The sequence below is a fragment of the Dermacentor andersoni genome, chromosome 10 (assembly GCF_023375885.2).
Source record: "Dermacentor andersoni chromosome 10, qqDerAnde1_hic_scaffold, whole genome shotgun sequence".
Lineage (NCBI taxonomy): Eukaryota > Metazoa > Arthropoda > Arachnida > Ixodida > Ixodidae > Dermacentor > Dermacentor andersoni.
The window spans coordinates 49049691-49069764 of record NC_092823.1 but is presented as its reverse complement, the minus strand read 5'-3'; the positions used below and the strand labels follow the sequence as shown (position 1 = coordinate 49069764).

At 48.4% G+C, this 20074-nt stretch overlaps 1 protein-coding gene across 1 annotated transcript in view; it reads right to left on the bottom strand.

The window, feature by feature from the left end:
- LOC129388268 (uncharacterized) overlaps positions 1-20074 on the bottom strand; it is a 101651-nt gene that overhangs the window by 67771 nt on the left and 13806 nt on the right. The window contains exon 3 of the mRNA XM_055078410.2: positions 10171-10278. Within this exon, the coding sequence (XP_054934385.2) occupies positions 10171-10278 (108 nt within the window). The remainder of the gene's footprint in view (positions 1-10170; positions 10279-20074) is intronic.

Here is a 20074-nt window from a genome sequence, read left to right as displayed (position 1 = left end):
AAGTTTGAAAACGCTATTGGTTTCTCGTCCTGTGCTTCGCGCACCAGACTGCACAAAGGAATTCATAGTTCAATGCGATGCAGGTGAGAGAGGTATGGGCGTGGTACTTAGTCAGGTCGGGGACGATAACGAGGAGCATCCTATCCTCTATGCCAGCCGTAAGCTAAATGTAAGAGAGGAAGTAATAATAATAATAATAATATTTGGGGTTTTACGTGCCAAAACCACTTTCTGATTATGAGGCACGCCGTAGTGGAGGACTGCGGAAATTTTGACCACCTGGGGTTCTTTAACGTGCACCTAAATCCAAGCACACGGGTGTTTTCGCATTTCGCCCCCATCGAAATGCGGCCGCCGTGGTCGGGATTCGATCCCGCGACCTCGTGCTCAGCAGCCCAATGTAAGAGAGGAAGTCTACAGCGCTTCAGAGGAGGAATGCGCTTGTTTAGTTTTGGCCGCCCAGAAGTTGTCGTGTTACTTATACGGAGCGAACTTCATCTTCGAGACCGACCACTGTCCTCCGACGTGGCTCAATCAAAACTCACACAAAAATGGCCGCTTGCTCCAAAGGAGCCTCACTCTCACAGAGTACTTCTCCGTTAGATATAAGAAGGGAAAGTTGAATAGCAATGCGGATGGCTTGAGCATGCTAATTTGAATTCTGCGTTGAAGAGTTCTGCATAGATTTTAGGGATATTATTGTTAATTTTGTTCAGCCAAGAAGATCCCCTCTCATTTAGCAGGATTCCCTCCATGATTGTTGAATTTGTCAGCACAATATTGCTTGAAAAAGTGGCGTAGCGAAATGCAACATTTTTTTTTGGTTTCTGCGCTTATGTATTCTTTGAAGCCTAGCGGGTCTAATGTGAAATCCAAGATACGTCATCTCGGCGCAGAGCCGTGTTGTGGGGTTCGTTTTGCAGTTGCCTGTCCTTGTTGGATGTTTTGGGGTGGTGACATGTTACACAAGTGGTCGTTGCGAACCAAGGCGTCACCCCCTGGCCACAAGCCGTTCTCTTCCTGCGCAGCGGTTGTCAGCGCTGTACAGTCGAGATTTTCCGGGCCATGGAGGCGCTGTTAAGAATGGCCTGCTCAGGTGCAAGTTTTGCTAGCCAGGTGCGAGAGCGGCGTCGACTTTTTCTGGAAAGCCCCCATCATCCTCTACCCAAACGGCGTCACTAAGTCTACTGTGTCCGCCTCCTCCTCGACTCTTCGTCGCGGTATTGCCGAGAGGAGATCGACGAACCAGGCTTTGTGAGTGAACACGACACTGGCGACCCGGTCTGCCATGAGCACGGAAGTTCCCGAGGGTACGGATTTGGAAGCCTTGTCCCACCCACCGTTCCTGACGTAAGACCCGAGTTCTGCGAAGACCGTCTGACCTCGTGCGAAAGTGTGTGTGTGTGCCCTCCCGCTCAAAGGCAGCTCGTCTACGATGACTGGTCGAACGGTTCTCTCACCTAGAGATCCAGGGAGGACCGAGTGTTTATAAGCCGGTGTTGTGCGGCTGCTCAGGGTACTTTCTCTCGCAGTCATGCTAGATTGATGAACTGCAACGTCCTTATGTAGATACTGTAAATAAACCCATATTCGTCGTTCTCAATGAGAAGCAGTCCTTTCCTTCAACAGTCCTCAGCGTGGATAAGTTGGACAACAGCATGGGCCAGCTACTATCGAATTCATGCCCGACTCCAATCTCGACAACTGGTTACGAGTGGTGGAACTGACCTCCCAATCCCTACACTGTGAATTGTCACGTGGTGAGTAAGTGAGTGAAGAAACTTTATTGCAGGTCCGCCGAGGACGCGAACACGTCGTGCACTAGGCTATTCCCACGTCGGGACCGGCAGGTCTAGCCCACCGGGCCGGTCGCGGGCACGCCGGACAGCCAAGATTTGCCTTTCTAGAGCGGCGCTACGCAGAAGCGAGTCCCACTCCTCCTTGATGAACTTGGGGTATGTCGACCCGCACTGCCAGAGGATGTGCGCTAGAGTGGAGGTCTTCCCGCAGGAGGGGCAGGCGTCGTCGCGATACACGTCCGGGTAAACTTCGTGCCGAACGGACAGGCACGGATACGTGCTGGTCTGCAGAAGCCTAAGCGAAACGTCTTGCGCCCTATTCAACTTCGGGTGAGGGGGTGGAAAGACCCTTCTAGACATGTAGAAGAATTTAATATTCTTGTTGTGAGTAGCGGGAGCGTCCCTGTGGCCGTAGGGAGGAGGGGAGTTGGTGCTTCTTGCAGAGGAAGCGCGGTCGGTGAGGTCACGCGCAGCCTCGTGAGCAGACTCATTGAGGTTCGGGGGAGCACCCTCGACCGGCTCTACGTGAGCGGGAAACCAGTGGATTGAATGATGCGTGAGAGCATATCGACTCGAGCTGCTAAGAAGACCAGCAACTTGCTTGGCGATGCAACCCTTCTTAAAAGCCCTAACTGCCATTTTGGAATCGCTATATATCTCGGACCCACGACCGTCTAGCAGGGCGAGGGCGATGGCGGCTTGCTCGGCGACTCCGGGTTCTGAAGTGCGAATGGAGGCGCTATTGGAAAGCTTGCCGCTGGAGTCGATCACTACGATGGCAAAGCTCTTCCCATCGCTGTACTCCGCGGCGTCGACGAAGCTTGCTCTAATGTCTCGTTGCTTGATCTGTTTGAGGAGGGCTGCTGCTCTGGCCTTGCATCTGCCCTCGTTATGGACGGGATGGACGTTTCGGGGCACAGGGGCCACTTCGAACTTGTCTCGAATGCACTTAGGAATCGGGGTACTGACCATAGGGAATCCATTAGGTTTTAACCCAGCTCTTCGAGGATGTGTTTACCTGCCGCTGTGGTGCTCAGGCGAGTGAGTTGCGCGCGTTCTTCGGCTTCGACAATCTCTCGGCAGTGTTATGCACCCCCAGCTTGAGGAGATCCTCGGTATGGGTTCTGATGAGTAGCCCGAGAGCCCTCTTGACCACTTTGCGGATGAGAGCGTTGAGGTTGTGTCGCTCCGCTATGAGCCAGTTGTGCATAGAAATTGTGTACGTAAAGTGACATAGTACGAAGGCATTGATAAGTCTGAGGATATTGTTTTCTTTAATTTCTCGGTGCTGGTTTGCTATTCTGCGAATGAGGCGGAAAGCGCTGTCCTTCTTTGCGATAATCTTACGGAGAGCCGTTCCGTTCCCGCCGTTCAATTCCACAAACATACCCAGGACCCGAATAACGTCGACCCTGGGTATCACCCCCCCCCCCCCCCCGTCACGGGTGCGAAGACTGATGCTGCTTTCGGAGACTGGCTTCCAGTCCTTGGGTCTGCCACCCTTCTCTTTTCTGTAAAGCAGAAGCTCCGATTTGGCGGGGGAGCATCGAAGTCCGGTGGGGCGGAGATACTCCTCGATCAGGTCGATCGCCTCCTGCATGCATTTTTCGACTCTGTCCTCGCAGCCGCCGGAGCACCATAAGGTGATGTCGTTGGCGGATATGGTGAGCTTGACGCCTTCTACGCGTGCCAACCTCTTGGAAAAACCAATCATACAGATGTTAAACAGTGTGGGTGAGATGACCGCGCCCTGAGGAGTGCCCCGCCCTCCGAAGGGCACATCTTTGGAGCGGAAGTCTCCAATGCGAAGCTTGGCCTTCCTGTCAGTCAGAAAAGAGCTGATGTAGCTGTGGAATCTGGAACCGAGACCCAGGTCTGAAATAGTCTTTACGATGAAGCAGTGGAGCACGTTGTCGAAAGCTTTCTCGAGGTCCAGAGCGAGCAAGCCTTGACGTCTCTGGAACGGCCATCCACAATCTGATGCTTTATTAGCTTCATTGCATCCTGCATCGAGAATTCGACGCGGAAGGCCATCATGTTGTACGTGTAAACCTCGTTGTCTTCGAGGTAGCCATTGACCCTGCTGAGGACGACGCGCTCCATGACCTTGCCGACGCAGGAGGTTAGAGAAATCAGCCTGATGTTCTCGATGTTCGGGGCTTTGCCGGGCTTCGGAATTAGCACCGTGCAGGCCATCTTCCATTCTGCAGGAACAACGCCGCTATTCCAGGACTCGTTGATTTTGTCGGTCAGAAAGACGATCGACGTGTCCTCGAGGTTTCTCAACATTCTGTTGGTGACTCCGTCTGGACCCGGCGCAGACTTGCGGTTGAGCGCGAAGTTGGCCTCTCTGACCTCAGCAACGGAGAAGTCTTCGTCGAGCTCGGGGCGTGGAGGGCCTCGATAGTCCTGGAGTTGTGTCACTGGATCTCCGTCGCGACGGACGGGTAAGTACTTCTGTACGAGTTTTGAGACGAGCTCATCGACCGTGTGAGACCTGGTGGCTTCGTGAAGGGCCCTGGCCAACGTATGCCTCTCATTTGACTTTGAGCCGCTTTCGTCGAGAAGGTGCTTCAGCATACCCCAGGATTTGCCGTTGCGCATCTGTCCGTCCACGTGCTTTGCCTCCGACACTTCAGACACATACACTTCTTCCAATTTACGTATACTCCTAATGCTGGCACCTAAAAATGCAAGCCTAATAACAAAACATTATGGTAAACAAACTGGGACTAGGTGCTTCAGCATACCCTAGGATTTGCTTTTGCGCATCAGTCCGTCGATGGATTCGCAGAGCTCGTCCCACTGCTGCTGGCATAGCACCTTGCAGTGGTCATCGATGACCTTGTTCAGCTCCAAAATCTTTTATCGAAGTCTGCGATTCCATCGGCGGAGCAGGGCGTTTTTGGCCTCGATCAGGTGGGAAAATCTGCTGTCCATCTGCTCGACGTCGAGATCGGTTTCCACTTTCTTGGTAGCCGCGGAAGCGTCGTTCCAGACGCCTTCGCACCATTCTTCGAGAGTGCTGGGTGCCCTGGCTCTGCCGGGTTCTTCGCGAATCTTGCGAAAGCGGTCCCAATCGATGAACGTTAATTCCTTGATCCTACTCCGAGACACCTTGATGTTGGTCTCGAGCATGTATTGGTCGCTGCCGAACTCCATGGCGTTGTTCTCCCAGCCCACGTCCTCAACGTTCCTGACGAACGCAAGGTCGGGTGTCGAGTCCCGCGGGACGGAGTTGCCGATGCGCGTAGGAAAATTCTTGAAAGTGACCAGAGTGAGGTCCATCTCGCTGGCGTCTTGCCACAGATTGCGCCCCTTGGTAGTGTCGTAGATGTAACCCCAGATGCGGTATGGTGCGTTGAAGTCAACGACGACGACCAAGGGTCGAGGGCCGGCCAAGTCGGCCGTTTTCTTGAGGATGGTCTTGAACCGCTGGCGCGAGTTCCTGGGGTTGCTGTAGATATTGAGGACGAACACGCTTTTCTGCACTGATTCTGCTGTGGTACGTCGCGCAGGATCTCAACCATGACATATTCAATTCTACCACTCGCCTGCTTGAGTTCGTGGGTGAGATGAAACAGCGTTTTATCAATCAAGGTGCAAATCCCTCGCCCCCCGGGCAGGCCCGACACGACCCTGTAGCCCTGGAGCCAGGCGGCGGAGACTAATGTTTCCTGCAGAACAATGACTTGAGGTTTGACAGCGAAATGCCTGAAGAACTGCTGCAGAGCGGCTTTTTTGTTACAATACACCCTGCAGTTCCATTGCCAAGTGCGAAAACTCTCTTTGGGCCTATTCATTTAGGCGTACCGGATGGACTACCACCTAAGGGGCAATTAGGGCTGCGCAAAGACTGGGTCCTCCTGTCGCCGCTCTTGTTGGCTACTGAAGTCTAGCTTCCTTTAGTATGGCGGAAATGGTCAACGGTTGTACGACGGAGGCGGATGAAGCCATTCGCGCCTCAATGGCGTCGATGTGATCAGCGAGGGCTTCGAGACCCATGTTGGGGTCTCCGGGTGCAACCTGAATTTGACGAACGTTATGGGTGAGACAACTGACGCTAGCAGTGACCTGTTTGAGGCCAGCCAGCCCAATGAGAGTTTGCTTAATCTCTCTGACTTCTGTGGACAACGCTCCCGATTCACCTGTTTTACTACTGCTCTGCGTTTGGAGGACATCGCAGCAGCGTCTACTGGGGCTGGGATTGGAGTCTCTGTGGCCCTGCCTGGCGCACCGTTATCCGACGCATTCGAAACGAGTTTCCGAATCTCTGCCATTTCGTTAACTAGCCTCTGGATCGTGTTCTTGAGGTCGTCATTCTCTTTGCGTAAGCGAATGACTTCCGCGTCCCTAGCTTGCTCTGGGTGTGGGTAGTTACGAGGTGCCTGAGCAGCTTCTATATTGGCATCGGGCTTGGGACGTGCCAGATCGGCCCAAAGGAGGGTCGGCTGCTTCCCCAAATGTGTGGAGGCGGGCGGAGGTCCAGATGCTGAGGTTCTGCAACCCAGACGGCTCCTGGAACTGTATCTGGATCTGTATCGCACTCGGGATCTTGACATCGACCTGGGCCTGGAGACGCAGCGGCTCCTGGTACATCCCTAGAGTGGCCACGAGACCTGGATCTCCCCTTGGACCGGGAGGGGCGGTGACTGTATTGGTGTTCAGGGGATGCTTGCCGGGCTTGATTCATGATTCCGGGCTTGATTCGCGCCCTCCATGGGCGAGAAATGTTCGGCGTTGAGGGCACGGGAGCGTTCCCCCGTCAGCGCCTGACGAGATATGGCATCTGAAATCGTCCCTTGCACTCCTTGGCGGCGGTAAGGTGGTCGCCACCGCACAGCTTGTATTTGAGATCGCACCTATGCTGGGCGGCGGGGTTTGCTTCTCCGTATCCTCAGCAGATGGCGTCGTTGTGCGAAGGAGAGACGTCGAAGCGGTGCCCGAGTCTGCCGCAGCTGTAACACAAGTCCATTTGCTTGCGAAATAAAGTGCACCTGACGATAGTGCCGCCGTACCCCTTTGGCACCCGGTACCCCTAGAACAGGACCACCGTGGTGCCGGTGTTCTTGATTCTTTTGGCGCCCAGCGCCGTGGGATTTCTCGGGTTGACGAGTTTTTCGTCGTTTGCCGCGGGCCCGTCGGTAAGGGATACGCCTCGGATGACGCCCTTACACGTGTAGTGGGGGGCGGACTCGTAAGCGCTCACCTCGAAACGTTGACCGGCGACAGAGATGCCCTCCATGCCGACGTAGCGTGAAGCGTTGTCCCTGCTTGGTGTGCTGATCACCATTATGTTTTGTTGAAAGTTGGGACACATCGTGCCGGTGGCTCGCGACACCGAATCGAGTCCGGCAGCCTGCCATATCGCGTCGGCGACTGCGGTAGGTCCACACTTGCTGATACACAGGCCTCCCCTGGGCCGGACGACGACCTTTGCCTCTTCCTTGGATATCAGAGGCATCCTTGCCCCTTGAATGATCTTGCCTTTAATGCCCGCGTGGTCAAAGAACACAGTAGTAATACAGTGAAATGCAAAACTAGCTTTTAGTGGTCGAACCTGTGCTTTCTTCTCCTCGGGCATTTCAGGGTAGGCGTGGCGGAATAGACGGCTCATTTCCTCTGTGAAGATCGCGGTTGTCTCAATAGGTAGCTGTACCCGGGTTTCTAATAGCGCTTGGGCTCGTTCTCGGCGTACGACGCTTGCGAATGTCTGCAGGAAGCCGCTTCAGAACAGGTCCCAGGTGGTTAAGGTGGCTTCTTGGTTCTCGAACCACGTCCTGGCCGCATCTTCCAATGCGAAGAAGACATGTCGCAGTTTGTCGTCGCTGTTCCAGCTGTTAAATGTAGCGACTCTCTCATACGTCTCAAGCCAGCTTTCCGGGTCCTCGAACATTGAACCGCGGAACGGTCGGAGGTTCCCTGGGCTGCTGCAGCAGGAAGGGGGACGCTGGGGCTGTCATTGGGGTGGACTTGGTGGCGATCTTCCTGGTCGTCTCAGGCAAAAGTCCGTGCTCCGGGGGCAGTACTCTTAGCCTGCGGCTACCTCGCTGGTTCTTGGCGACGTTGGTATTGTCTTCCGCGTGCGGGCTTGGGCCATGGCTTTGTGGGGGCGTCCGGTACATGAACGCAAAGCACCTCCACCAGATGTCACGTGGTCGTGACCTCAAAGAACAGAATAGCAATACTGTGAAAGGCAAAACTAGCTTTTATTGGGCGAACCTGTGACCACAAAACCGGCTACACTTATAGCACAACGAGAGCGGCGAACACGGTCGGCGATCGTCGAAAATCTCCTCAATGGGTCATGCACGTCGGCTTTTATACATCAATCGTCGAATGTTCCAAACTAATCGCTGGGAACTGCGTGTCTTCCACAAAGTTCTACATTATTCCCATCGCGCACGCATGCAATCAGTTTTCACAAGGTTCGGTCACAGACAGCGGATGGAACAATCGATAACATTCCAGAAACTTCTGATACATGCAGGCGCTTCCTGCGCCATGCGATAACATTTCTTGGGTGGTTAAACGTGTCGCCCGATAAAGACAAGTACACGTGTCACTATGGTACATCGAGCTCCTGCGCTGAAAGAGCATGTTTACGAACCAACCATGCTACCACTGCGAAAGTGCTCCCTAGTGCAAGCGGGTTTGAATTCGTCAGGCACAGCAAGCAGTTCAAGTCCAGGAGCGCCGGCGTCGCCCTGTACAAGGAAGTTCTCATTCGTCATTTCACATTCGAAACCGTGGCGCCAAGTATGTCGCCCCACGTGGATGACACCTTAGTGCACAACAGTGTGGGAGACGTCTGCACGGGTCACGTAGCGTAGAACGGGCAAAACATTGTTGTCGCCGATGTCTATATAAGTCATGGAGCCAACAAGGAGATGGTGCAGCAATTCATGTCAATGAACCTAATAGCTTACAGGAAGACTGTGCTTATACGTCGCTGCGACAACGCTAGAGAACAACACATGCCCCTCACCACATCTTCGCTACTTCTACACCAACCTCTTCAAATCCCAAAGTGTCTGGTTTTCTGAATATATGAGGGATACGTCTGGCGCCGAACGGGCGTCCTTTGTCACGGTACGCATGGCCATGACCGCTGGTGTGCTTGATCAAATTTTTGCCCGACTAATCAGATACTCTGTGCCCCACACTTATGTATCGTTCTTTTCAATCAATCAGCCTCTGCTCGTCGCCGTAAGCGACAGACGAGAAGATGATACTCAGCTATTTACTATAGGACTATCGAAGTTGTAGCGCATTTCGTTCTGAGCTGTACAAATGTCTAAACATGTACCGGGTGTTTCAGCGAATACTTTCAAATAAAAAAATGCCCCTGGCAGATAGCCAAATTCTAGTGGATGAGTTGGTCTCCACAAAGTGGAGCACATCGCTTGCACAAAAAATAAAATTAATTACCTACTAATTAGAAAAACACTAATGAAGTTTTCAGCTACCTAGCCTATGGCTAATATTGCAATTTAGAATTTTAGTTAGGTATATCATAATGCGGATCCACTTGGAACGAATTCGCAGGAGGAGATATTAGTTTTCGGACATTGCCGAGAAATGCATTACCGTTTCAGTTACTTGCGTGCTTCAATGCATAAAACGACGTTTTGTTCATAAAGTAAGTTGAGCGACAGGGCATTTTTACTAGAAGTTTGGCAGCGAATATCTCGTAAATGGTGTCCTCCTCACAATTCTTTTCAAGTGGATTTTTTGTACAGTCTCATGCGCTAGGATTTGCAGATAGTAAAATGTACCATTAGGTAATTCCTAAATCAGTCAATGAGTGCATTATCCTTAATTAGCTTATTATGCACATCAATATTTTGTGCAAGTGTTGTACGCCCCTTCGAGCAGACCAGCTCCTGAACTAGAATTGCGCTATCTGCCACAAGCAATCTTTAAACATTTTTGAAAGCGTTCGCTTGAACATCTACATATATTCAAATGTGCAATATTGCATTTATAAACGCATATATAAACCAACAAAAGACATAAATGTAAACAATATTCTGATATTGAATATGCCATCGAACCCTGTTTGTGTGTCAGTATTTACGTAATCACAAGCATTCCTCACGTATAATCACCAGCTACGCACCACCAGTCGCGAGAAAATGTTAATCGCGTTGCCATCGCCATTAATTTCCATACGCAGAATGGACCGTAAATATTTTTACCTTGGTTTCAAGTCGTCTACCGATGTCATGAGTAATTGCCCAAGATTCGACGGCAGACAATGTGTGAACCATATTTGGTTCTAGAATTGATAAAGCGTTTTCTAGCCGTTACTCATTTTGGAGGAAGTAGGTAAGTGAGCGCGAAAACGAGGGTAAACATGTGCACCTACCTGGGACTACCGTCGTCGTCGTCGTCGTATTGGTGGTCGTCGTCGTTGTAGTATTCGTCGTTGTCGTTGTAGTAGCAAGCGTCATTTTAGCCGTCCAGGGCCTCTGAACTAACAAAAAGAAGAGAAGAAAAGTGTACGACAAAGCGGTACTCTTTAGAGAAACACGGCTGCAAATTTTCAACCCTAACTCATGCAGTGCATGAAAACCTTGCGTGTTCCTTACGCCACCTTTTAAAGCTTCCTTTCTTTAGACCGTTTCTGAACATTATGTCGGACGTCCTTGAAGCGTCCTTACCATGAAGGATGGCTGAAGGAAGTAAGTATATCCTTAAAGCTCCCTTGACCCGTTCTCCCGTGAGAAATGCTTTGTTTAGGGAACTAACTCTTTGCAGGCATCTGTGTTCCAGGGCACTTTCATAAGTCTCGTCCTAACGACTCAATTCAGTAACGTAAATGTCGTTCGTGAAATACTAGTCATTACACAAATGAAATGAAATGAGATGCTTATTAAAAAAATGGCAGGTTTTCTCCCCAGTTACGTTCAACGCTAAGGCATGTAAAGGTACCTTGAGTATACCAATATGACGGCCCGAGCCGATAAGGGAGCCGGCGGCTTCGGGTATACAAAGCCTGTGCTTTTTTCATTTGTTCGTGCTCAACTGACAGTTTCATTTGCTTTGAGCTTGTGTCATGATGCTTCGACAGCAATACATTGGTGACAGTAGGCCACTGTTTCTCAGGTGTGCACTCAATATTTTTTTTTGCTGTGGGCTTAACTAGAGAGGCGGCACTAGTTGAACATGGAACCAAGATTCGGCGGCGGTTGAGGCAAGCAACTTCCGCTTATCTTGGGGGACATAGACTAAATAGTTGGCTGTACTTTATTCAACCGTCTCCTGGAAGGCGCAGCCGCTAAAGTACAGTGTACTAGAAGTTGGTAGTGCGTTCAGGAGTGGCGTACGCCATGCATTGGTGTGGGGTGGAAGCGTGGAAACATCGGGCCAGCCCATGGGACAGCAACGCAATCGCCAACATCCGACGTTCACCAAGGACTGCGGTTATAAGTTACACTGGTTGTGCGCGGCTCGCGTGGGCATCCAAGTTCGTGTTGTTTGTGATTTTTCCTAGTTTTTGTAATTTAGGTGACGCATTCGTTTACAGCAAACGCTTGATTTTCCCCGATTTAATTTAGCTTAAAGTCCAAACATCGGTTCTCGCCGGAATATTGTAATCCACGCTTAATAATATACCAAAGTAATGAAGTCTCTTTGTTCGCCTAATTATTTGAATATTTATTCATCTAAATAACGAGTATTGTTACGTTTATTCGCGAACATTTGTTCATTTATTTACTCATTTATTGATTTTGAATGTGTGCTCGTGTCTTTCGAGACCCCGGCAGCCGCATCTCGATGGGGGCAAACGAAAAAACACCAGCGTCCCGTGCATTGAGCGCACGTGAAAGGTCACCTGTCAAAACTTTTCCGGAGGCTGCATGATAATCACGCGTGCCTCATAATCGAGTCATGGTTTTGGCACTAAAACCGGAGTAATCATACATTCATTGCATATTTCACATAAAACGACTGCGTAATTAGTTATGTATTCCTTTTGTAATTAAGTATTGTTGCTATACTGAAAACCTTGTTCAGCAGGAGGCTTTACATATAAACTCAGCAGCCCGATTAAATAATTTTGGTTTATTTTTGTTGTGTCGCCCTTGAAAAATCCTTTTACCCTTTCAATGAACCTGTACTTGTTTGCCAACTTTCTTGAGCTCTTCGTCTATTATGTGTCCACGATGTTTTGTTACAGATACCTGTGCACTTTAGCCGCCAATTGATCTTGATCTATGTTCGTGAGTCATGATTCAAAACAAATTTTGCACTGCACTTCTCTGACTGGCAAAACCCATGTCATCCTGCACCAGTTTGTCGAAACAAAAGCGAAAACGAAAAAAAAACAGTAATATTAACCTGAATGGAGACGTAACCGAAACGTTATTTATTTCGTTGTTTTGGTATGAAACCGAAATATTTCTATCGGTTTTGGGTTCAGACGGAAAGTCGACAATCCGAAACAACCGACTCAGGCAACCTGAGCATTAGGGCTCACCTCACGGATTCGCATAAGCGCGTACCTCAGGCAGGGATAGTGCGAGCGATAGCCGGTGGAGCGCTCCACTTATCTCAGCATGCCGTCCGGTGCACTAGCAGATCGGCATCGTAGAAAAACCCAGAGCTTATCGTTTCGTTTTCTACGGGCACAGCGCTTTGTTACCGAAGCTTTATCCTTCGTTTATGTTCGTTGAAACTCGTTTTAACGTAACAGCGGCCTCGCAATTCGGTGAGTACCCTCGATGACGTGCTGCTTGCGAAATCTTGCTCAGCGCCTTGCGTCAATCCACTGAGCATCATCTCAGAATTCATATTTCACTTATTGAGAAAATAAATATAGGGTTTGTATCGTTACATTGCTTCCAAAATTTTTCCACGTGAACCGAAACCTTTATAAACCGCCACAGGTGGTTCTTCCTTTTTTTTGTATGTGTTTACGAAGCAGAACAGAAGCGGACCATTTTTCAGTAGAAGGAATTTAGAGCCAGCAGGAAAAACATTTCGTTCCGACATGCCATCCTGGAATGCCTCACTTGTGATATTACCGTGGGCTCCCAAAGCCAACCGGCCTAACGATCTATGGTTTTCGACAACGAGAAGATATTAGATGTTAAGCGCAGAATGGCATTTGCGAACGTTAGGGCGTGCACCATTACTGCTTTCCAGATTTCACGCATCACCTCATGTTTATTGTGGCCCCTAAGTGCGCCGTTTCAATATTGCTATATTCTGCTTCCCCTTTTTTTCAAAGTTATCTGTGCGGGGGCTTGAGTAATAAGTATTTCCTTCGCTTATCTATAGGCGAGAGTATTTCTATGTATTGCTTGACTGTGGGTGTAACTGACTGTTGAACGATACCATGTACTTACTCGTCCCCTAACTAAAGATCACAATTCCCACTATCTGTGCTAAACATAAGTCCTAAATTTATCGCTTCGTTACCACCAAGGAGGTTAAAGAAAAACTGCTAGATTGGAAACTCCCATAGCCTCTTACAAAAAAGTGTGAAGCCAATGCTTGCACTTCCTTCACCTGAACTAGGGCCTTGTCGGGTGATATGCGCTTACAGAATAAAGGATTTGGCTCTGTTGTTGTAACGCTCGGCTAATTAGAAAGTAAAAGCTGGTTGATTTCAACGAAAATATTAAGTTCTGAATATTGATGACGTTCTTCCCAACACAATATGCAGGCGCACGGTAAAGAACCCCAGCTGGTCCAAATTTTTGGCGTCCCCACTACGACATCCCTCATAATCAAGCCGTAGTTTTGGCACGTAAAAACCCATAATTCAACACAATATGCCACAATAATAAGATTTCACACCAAAACCAGTAATACAGACGCAGCCTTCTGGGCGAGTCATACGGCTTTGCGCTGGGTATATGGTTTCAGCCCGGCGTTACTTCCGTCGGGGCAGAACGTCATCCTTTGGTGAGTCGCGCTGTGGTATAGTTCATCCTGATGAGAGGGTCGAGTACGGCAAAAGGGCCATCATAGCGCGCCAATAATTTATGTGTTCACAGACCGTGTGTTCGTGGTGAGGTCGCCAACCAGACCAAAAGAACTAGCTGCAGAGATGACACCGCAGCGGCAGCTGCTGTATCCTATGATTTATCATGCGAAGCTAGCGTGCGTAGACGAGCAAGACGACGAGCCTCTTCAGCACAACAGGGTGTCTCTGCCGTAGAAGGATCGCCAGTATAGTCGACACAGCGAGGGTGGTGTCTAGGGTGAAACGAGAGGGTCGTCGAGCAAGTCGTCGGGTGCCTTGCGGGATGGGAAGCGTACGTCCTAAACGAAATAATTTCATTCTAATTCCTATGATTTGATCCGACATAGATTTGTAAGCATAAGCGTTCGGCTGGCACATTATGTAAGCACATTTGTTTGGGAATGGTACAGCATGGAGTGTAAGAAGGTAGGAGCTCACTAGAGTAGGAGCATCTCCACATCTGCAGTGAACTGCTATCAGTGCCCACGGTCGCTGATTAGCACTGGAGGCTGCCCTTGCCGGAGAATTATGAAGCGAAGGAAGAAACCAGAGAGCGCGGCAGCAATGGCTGCCGTCTCGCCGTAACAAGTATTACGGTCTACGCATACGACTACCCAGTGTTTACCCGCGGCAGCTCGTGGAAAAGGCCAGCTCGCTAAAAAGTGGAGGTTGGAGGCCGCACAGGTGGGAGTTGTCTGGCAGGCTCTTTGTTCGCGTGTTTACGACACTGACAGGCAGTGCTGCTGGCAACGATTGTTGGCTTGTATGACGGATTTTTGCTAATGAGGGTGTTCTCAACCCCAGTAGAGAGACCGCGCTGGTCCCAGGAGGCTTGAGGTGGGCTCATCTCGTATGATACGTACAGCAAAAGGGCGTAGGCTCTCCGGACCCACCAATCTTATGGATGCATCAGTTGTAGTTTTACCTGTGGGATTTCGAATTGCTGTAGACTATTCTCTCTTCCATTATCTTCGTGGGTTCCACTGGTACTGTATAAATCTCTATAGAACTCCTCAGCCACTTGAACTATCTCATCCATGATGTTGGCTTCTAGCGCGAAGTGAAACACGGACACAGAAAGGAGCAGACAGGACGAGCGCTAACTCTCAACTAAATCTTCATTCAAACGAAGAACATATACATAGGTTATTGCAAAACCGTAGCATAAGAACATGGCAAGGTGAAAAGCATCAGTTAAACATATCAGGGGGTATGGAAGTCAAAGAAGAAAAATTACTTCAGATTAGTACACGTATTGCGAAGGTACTGAAATTCGCAATCTAACAGAGACAACGAAGCATGACTGACGCAAGTGTCTCCTAACCTTTTAAGGTGGAATGCCTCGATAATTTCCTGCGTGGTTTGGCATCTGTGTCTAGGAAGAATTTTTGTGTCTTCAAAGAAAGGTTTGCAACCACAATCGAAACAATGTGCCGCTAAATGTGATGCATTAGGGTTGTTTAGTGAATGTTTGTGTTCTTTTAGTCTAATGGTAATGCACCTGCCGCTCTGTCCAATGTAAGCTTTCCCACACTCGAGTGGAATCTGCTAAACTATACCCGTGTTGCAAGGCACTAAAGGGGACACATGTTTAACTCCGCAATCATCATTTCTTTTTTTGCCTTCCTGTTCAAGTCTTCTATTTATCAAAGGGCACATGTTAGACAATTTGCGTGGGGCCGAGAAAACGGTACTGACGTCATACCTATTGGCCACATTCCTTGAACCATGGGATAATCTATGTATGTAGGGTACTACAGCAAACTTTGTTTCTTTTTTCTGTTTTTCTTGTTTCTTACCGGGGCTTTTTACCCATTTTACACGTTTTTCGCAGGTTAGTGAAAATAAATGCACGGGATAGCTAGCCTTTCCAAGCCTTTCCAAGCCTTTCTGTCTGTTGTGAAAAACTTTGTTGCATATTGTGCGGACATGACTTAGCAATGGCAGACCTAAGAGTTGAATAAGCTATCCCCTGTTTAACAAGTTTAGAATGGCAAGAAGAAAATTCTAGCAGTGGATTCTTGGCCCTAGGCGAATAATGCCAACAGACATGCTCATCCTGGAACGTTAAGCACAGATCTAGAAACTGTAATTTGGTGCCCTGGATAATCTCTAGCGTGAAACCTAGGCCCCCACCACATTCCCTAAAAACTTTTAAAATATCTGTAGCTTCCTTGGTGTAGTTATTGCGAGAACAAAACACTAGATAGTCGTCTACGTATCTAAACGCATGCACCGCCAATTCCTTAAGATTGTTTTGTAGTTTTCAATTAACGCGACTTAGATAAATGTCACTCAAAACTGGCGCAACTTTAGAATCAATACAAACTCCCGATTTTTGTACATACATAGAACTACCCCATTTTACAACGGTATTCCCTATGTAAAACAACAAAAGTTCTAAAAAAGATTCCACGGGCATCCCACAGTCCTGAGTAAACCGGAACTCATCATTGTTGAGCGCCAGTGCTTCTTTAACGCTACACAGTAGTTCCGATTGCGGAAGCGAATAAAAAAGGTCTTTAACATCAACACTGATCGCTGAGCATTCACCTAGATTATTTTGTGTTAGGAAGGCTACAATTTCTTCCGAATGTCTTATGAAGAAGGGGTCATTAAGACGAACTGAAGACAATACATTAGGCAAAATAGCTGAGACTGTGTACTGCCACGTTCCTGTTTCAGAAATAATGGCTCGAAAAAAATCTTCCGGCTTATGTGTCTTAGCACTAAAAAATATGTCGAGGTGCAGACCCTTGGAATGTTTAACTCCCGACGCGAGGCGCTCCAGACCAAATTTCTCAAGCAAATCAATTGCAGTTTTTTAACTTTCTTTAAATTGGTTATTTTTGGAACAAAATTTTTGTCTATAGCGGTTTTAGCTTTTTGTGCGTACAATTCTTCAGGAACAACAATAAAGAAACCTTCTTTGTTTGGAGGAATGGAGGAATAGGGCCGTGTTTCACTTCGCGCTAGACGCCAATATCATGTTACCGTACCAACTCGCCCAACTGTCTATCCTTTTGTATCTCATCCATATTAGTAATGATATTGCCGGCTTTGTCTCTTAATGCATACATCTGATTCTAGCGAATTCCTAGTTTTTTCTTCACTGATTTTAAGGGTTCCTCCGTTCCTGAGAGCATGTTCAATTCTATCCATATTATACTTCCTTATGTCAGCTGTCTTACGTTTGTTGATTAACATCGAACGTTCTGCCAGTTCTATTCTAGCTGTAGGGTTAGAGGCTTTCATACATTGGCGTTTCTTGTTCAGATCTTTCGTCTCCTGCGATAGGTTACTGGTATATTGTCTAACGGAGTTACCACCGACTTTTATTGCACACTCCTTAATGATGCCCACAAGATTGTAGTTCATTGCTTCAACAGTAAGATCCTCTTCCTGAGTTAAAGCCAAATACCTGTTCTGTAGCTTGATCTGGAATTCCTCTATTTTCCCACTTACCACTAACTCATTGATCGGCTTCTTATGTACCAGTTTCTTCCGCTCCCTCCTCAGGTCTAGGCTAATTCGAGTTCTTACCATCATATGGTCACTGCAGCGCACCTTGCTGATCACGTCCACATCTGGTGTGATGCCAGGGTTAGCGCAGAGTATGAAGCCTATTTCATTTCTAGTCTCGCCGTTTGGACTCCTCCACGTCCACTTTCGGCTATCCCGTTTGCGGAAGAAGGTATTCATTATGCACACATTATTCTGTTCGGCAAACTCTTCTAATAACTCTCCCCTGCTATTCCTAGTGCATATGCCATATTCCCCCACTGCCTTGTCTCCAGCCTACTTCTTGCCTACCTTGGCATTAAAGTCGCCCATCAGTGTAGTGTATTTTGTTTTCACTCTACCCATCGCCAATTCCACGTCTTCATAGCAGCTTTAGACTTCCAGGTCATCATGACTGGATGTAGGGGCGTAGACCTGTACAACCTTCATTTTGTACCTCTTATTAAATTTCACAAGACCTGCCACCCTCTCATTAATGCTATAGAATTCATGTACGTTAACAGCTATATTCTTATTAATCAGGAATCCGACTCCTAGTTCTCGTCTCTCCGCTAAGCCTCGGTAGCACAGGACGTGCCCGCATTTTCGCACTTAACATGCTTCTTTTGCCGTCCTAACTTCACTGAGCCCTATTATATCCCATTTACTGCCCTCTAATTCCTCCAATAGCACTGCTATACCCGCCGTACTAGACAAGGTTCTAGCGTTAAACGTTGCCAGGTTCATATTCCAATGGCGGCTTTGGGAGCTATGCAAAGAAATAGCTCCCAAGAAAGCCTTGGGAGCTATGCAAAGAGTGAAGGCAGCTGGGGAGGATCAGGTAACAGCAGATTTGTTGAAGGATGGTGGGCAGATTGTTCTAGAGAAACTGGCCACCGTGTATACGCAATGCCTCATGACCTCGAGCGTACCGGAATCTTGGAAGAACTCCAACATAATCCTCATCCATAAGAAAGGGGACGCCAAAGACTTGAAATAGTATAGACTGATCAGCTTAATGTCAGTTCCCTTCAAACTATTTACTAAGGTAATCGCAAATACAATCAGCAACACCTTAGACTTCTACCAAGCAAAGGACCAGCCAGGATTCCGTAAAGGATACTCAACAATTCACCATATTCGCACTATCAATCAGGAGATAGAGAAATGTGCGGAATATGACCAACCCTTATATATAGCTTTCATTGATTACAAGAAAGCGTTTGATTCTCTCGAAACCTCAGCAGTCATGGAGGCATTACGGAATCAGGGTGTAGACGAGCCGTATGTAAAAATACTGAAAATTATCTATAGCGGCTCCACAGCCCCCGTAGTCCTTCATAAAGAAAGCAACAAAATCCCAATAAAGAAAGGCGTCAGGCAGGGAGATACGGTCTCTCCAATGCTATTCACAGCGTGTTTACAGGAGGTATTCTGAGACCTGGATTCGGAACAATTGGGGATAAAAGTTAATGGAGAATACCTTTGTAACTTGCGATTTGCTGATGATATTGCCTTGATGGTAACTCAGGGGTCCAATTGCAATGCATGCTCCCTGACCTAGAGAGGCAAAGCAGAAGAGTAGGTCTAAAAATTATTGTGCAGTGAACTAAAGTAATGTTTACCAGTCTCGGAAGAGAACAGCAATTTACAATAGGTAGCGAGGCACTGGAAGTGGTAAGGGAATACATCTACATAGGGCCGGTAGTGACGGCGGATCCAGGTCATGAGACGGAAATAATCAGAAGAATTAGAATGGGCGGGGGTGCGTTTGGCAGGCATTCTCAGATCATGAACAGCAGGTTGCCATCATCCCTCAAGAGAAAAGTGTATAATAGCTGTGGCTTACCAGTACTCATCTACGGGGCAAAAATATGGAGGCTTACGAAAAGGGTTCTACTTAAATTGAGGATAACGCAACGAGCGATGAAAAGAAGAATTGTGGGTGTAACGTTAAGGGATAAGAAAAGAGCAGATTGGGTGAGGGAACAAACGCGAGTTAAGGACATCTTAGTTGAAATCAAGAAAAGGAAATGGGCATGGGCCGGACATGTAATGAGGAGGGAAGATAACCGATGGTCATTGAGGGTTACGGACTGGATTGCAAGGGAAGGGAAGCGTAGTAGGGGGCGGCAGAAAGTTAGGTGGGCGGATGAGATTAAGAAGTTTGCAGGGATGGATTAAAACTTTATTCGATCTATTTGAATGTGGTTGGGCTCCTAGACGTCCGGGAGCCCCCTGGCCGACATCTCCAGGTAAGCACGGTCCACCAGCCAGAGCTGGTCATCCGAGCAAGTGGCCCGAAGAGCGGCCTCCCACGAGGAATAGGAAAGGTTGGGAATGGGCTCTACCGCCATGGGCGTGGGGCAGCTCCACAGACAGTGGAAAAGATCTGCCGGGGGCGCTCGGCATGTGGTACATTGTGGATTATGGAGACCAGGGTGAAACAAATGTGCCAGATAGGCAGAAATAAATGCTTTGGCCTGGATCTGGCGCCAGATTTAACTCTGATGGGCGGTAAGGGAATGGTGAGATGGAGGTAAATCTTGTCTTGCAGGGACGACATGGCCACAATTAGTAGATGGCCGGGGTTATTGGAGAAGTATGGGAGAGGCCTTTGCCCTGCGGCTGGCGTAGCCAGGCTGATATTGATGATGATGATGCTTATGATGATGATGAGTTGTAGCGTAGCTCGTTTTGTAGAGTAAACCACCGCGGACGCGAAAACAACGTGCAAGGTCAGAATGTCGCGTTGCGGAAGACACATGGCTGAAACTTGGGTACTTCCGCTTCT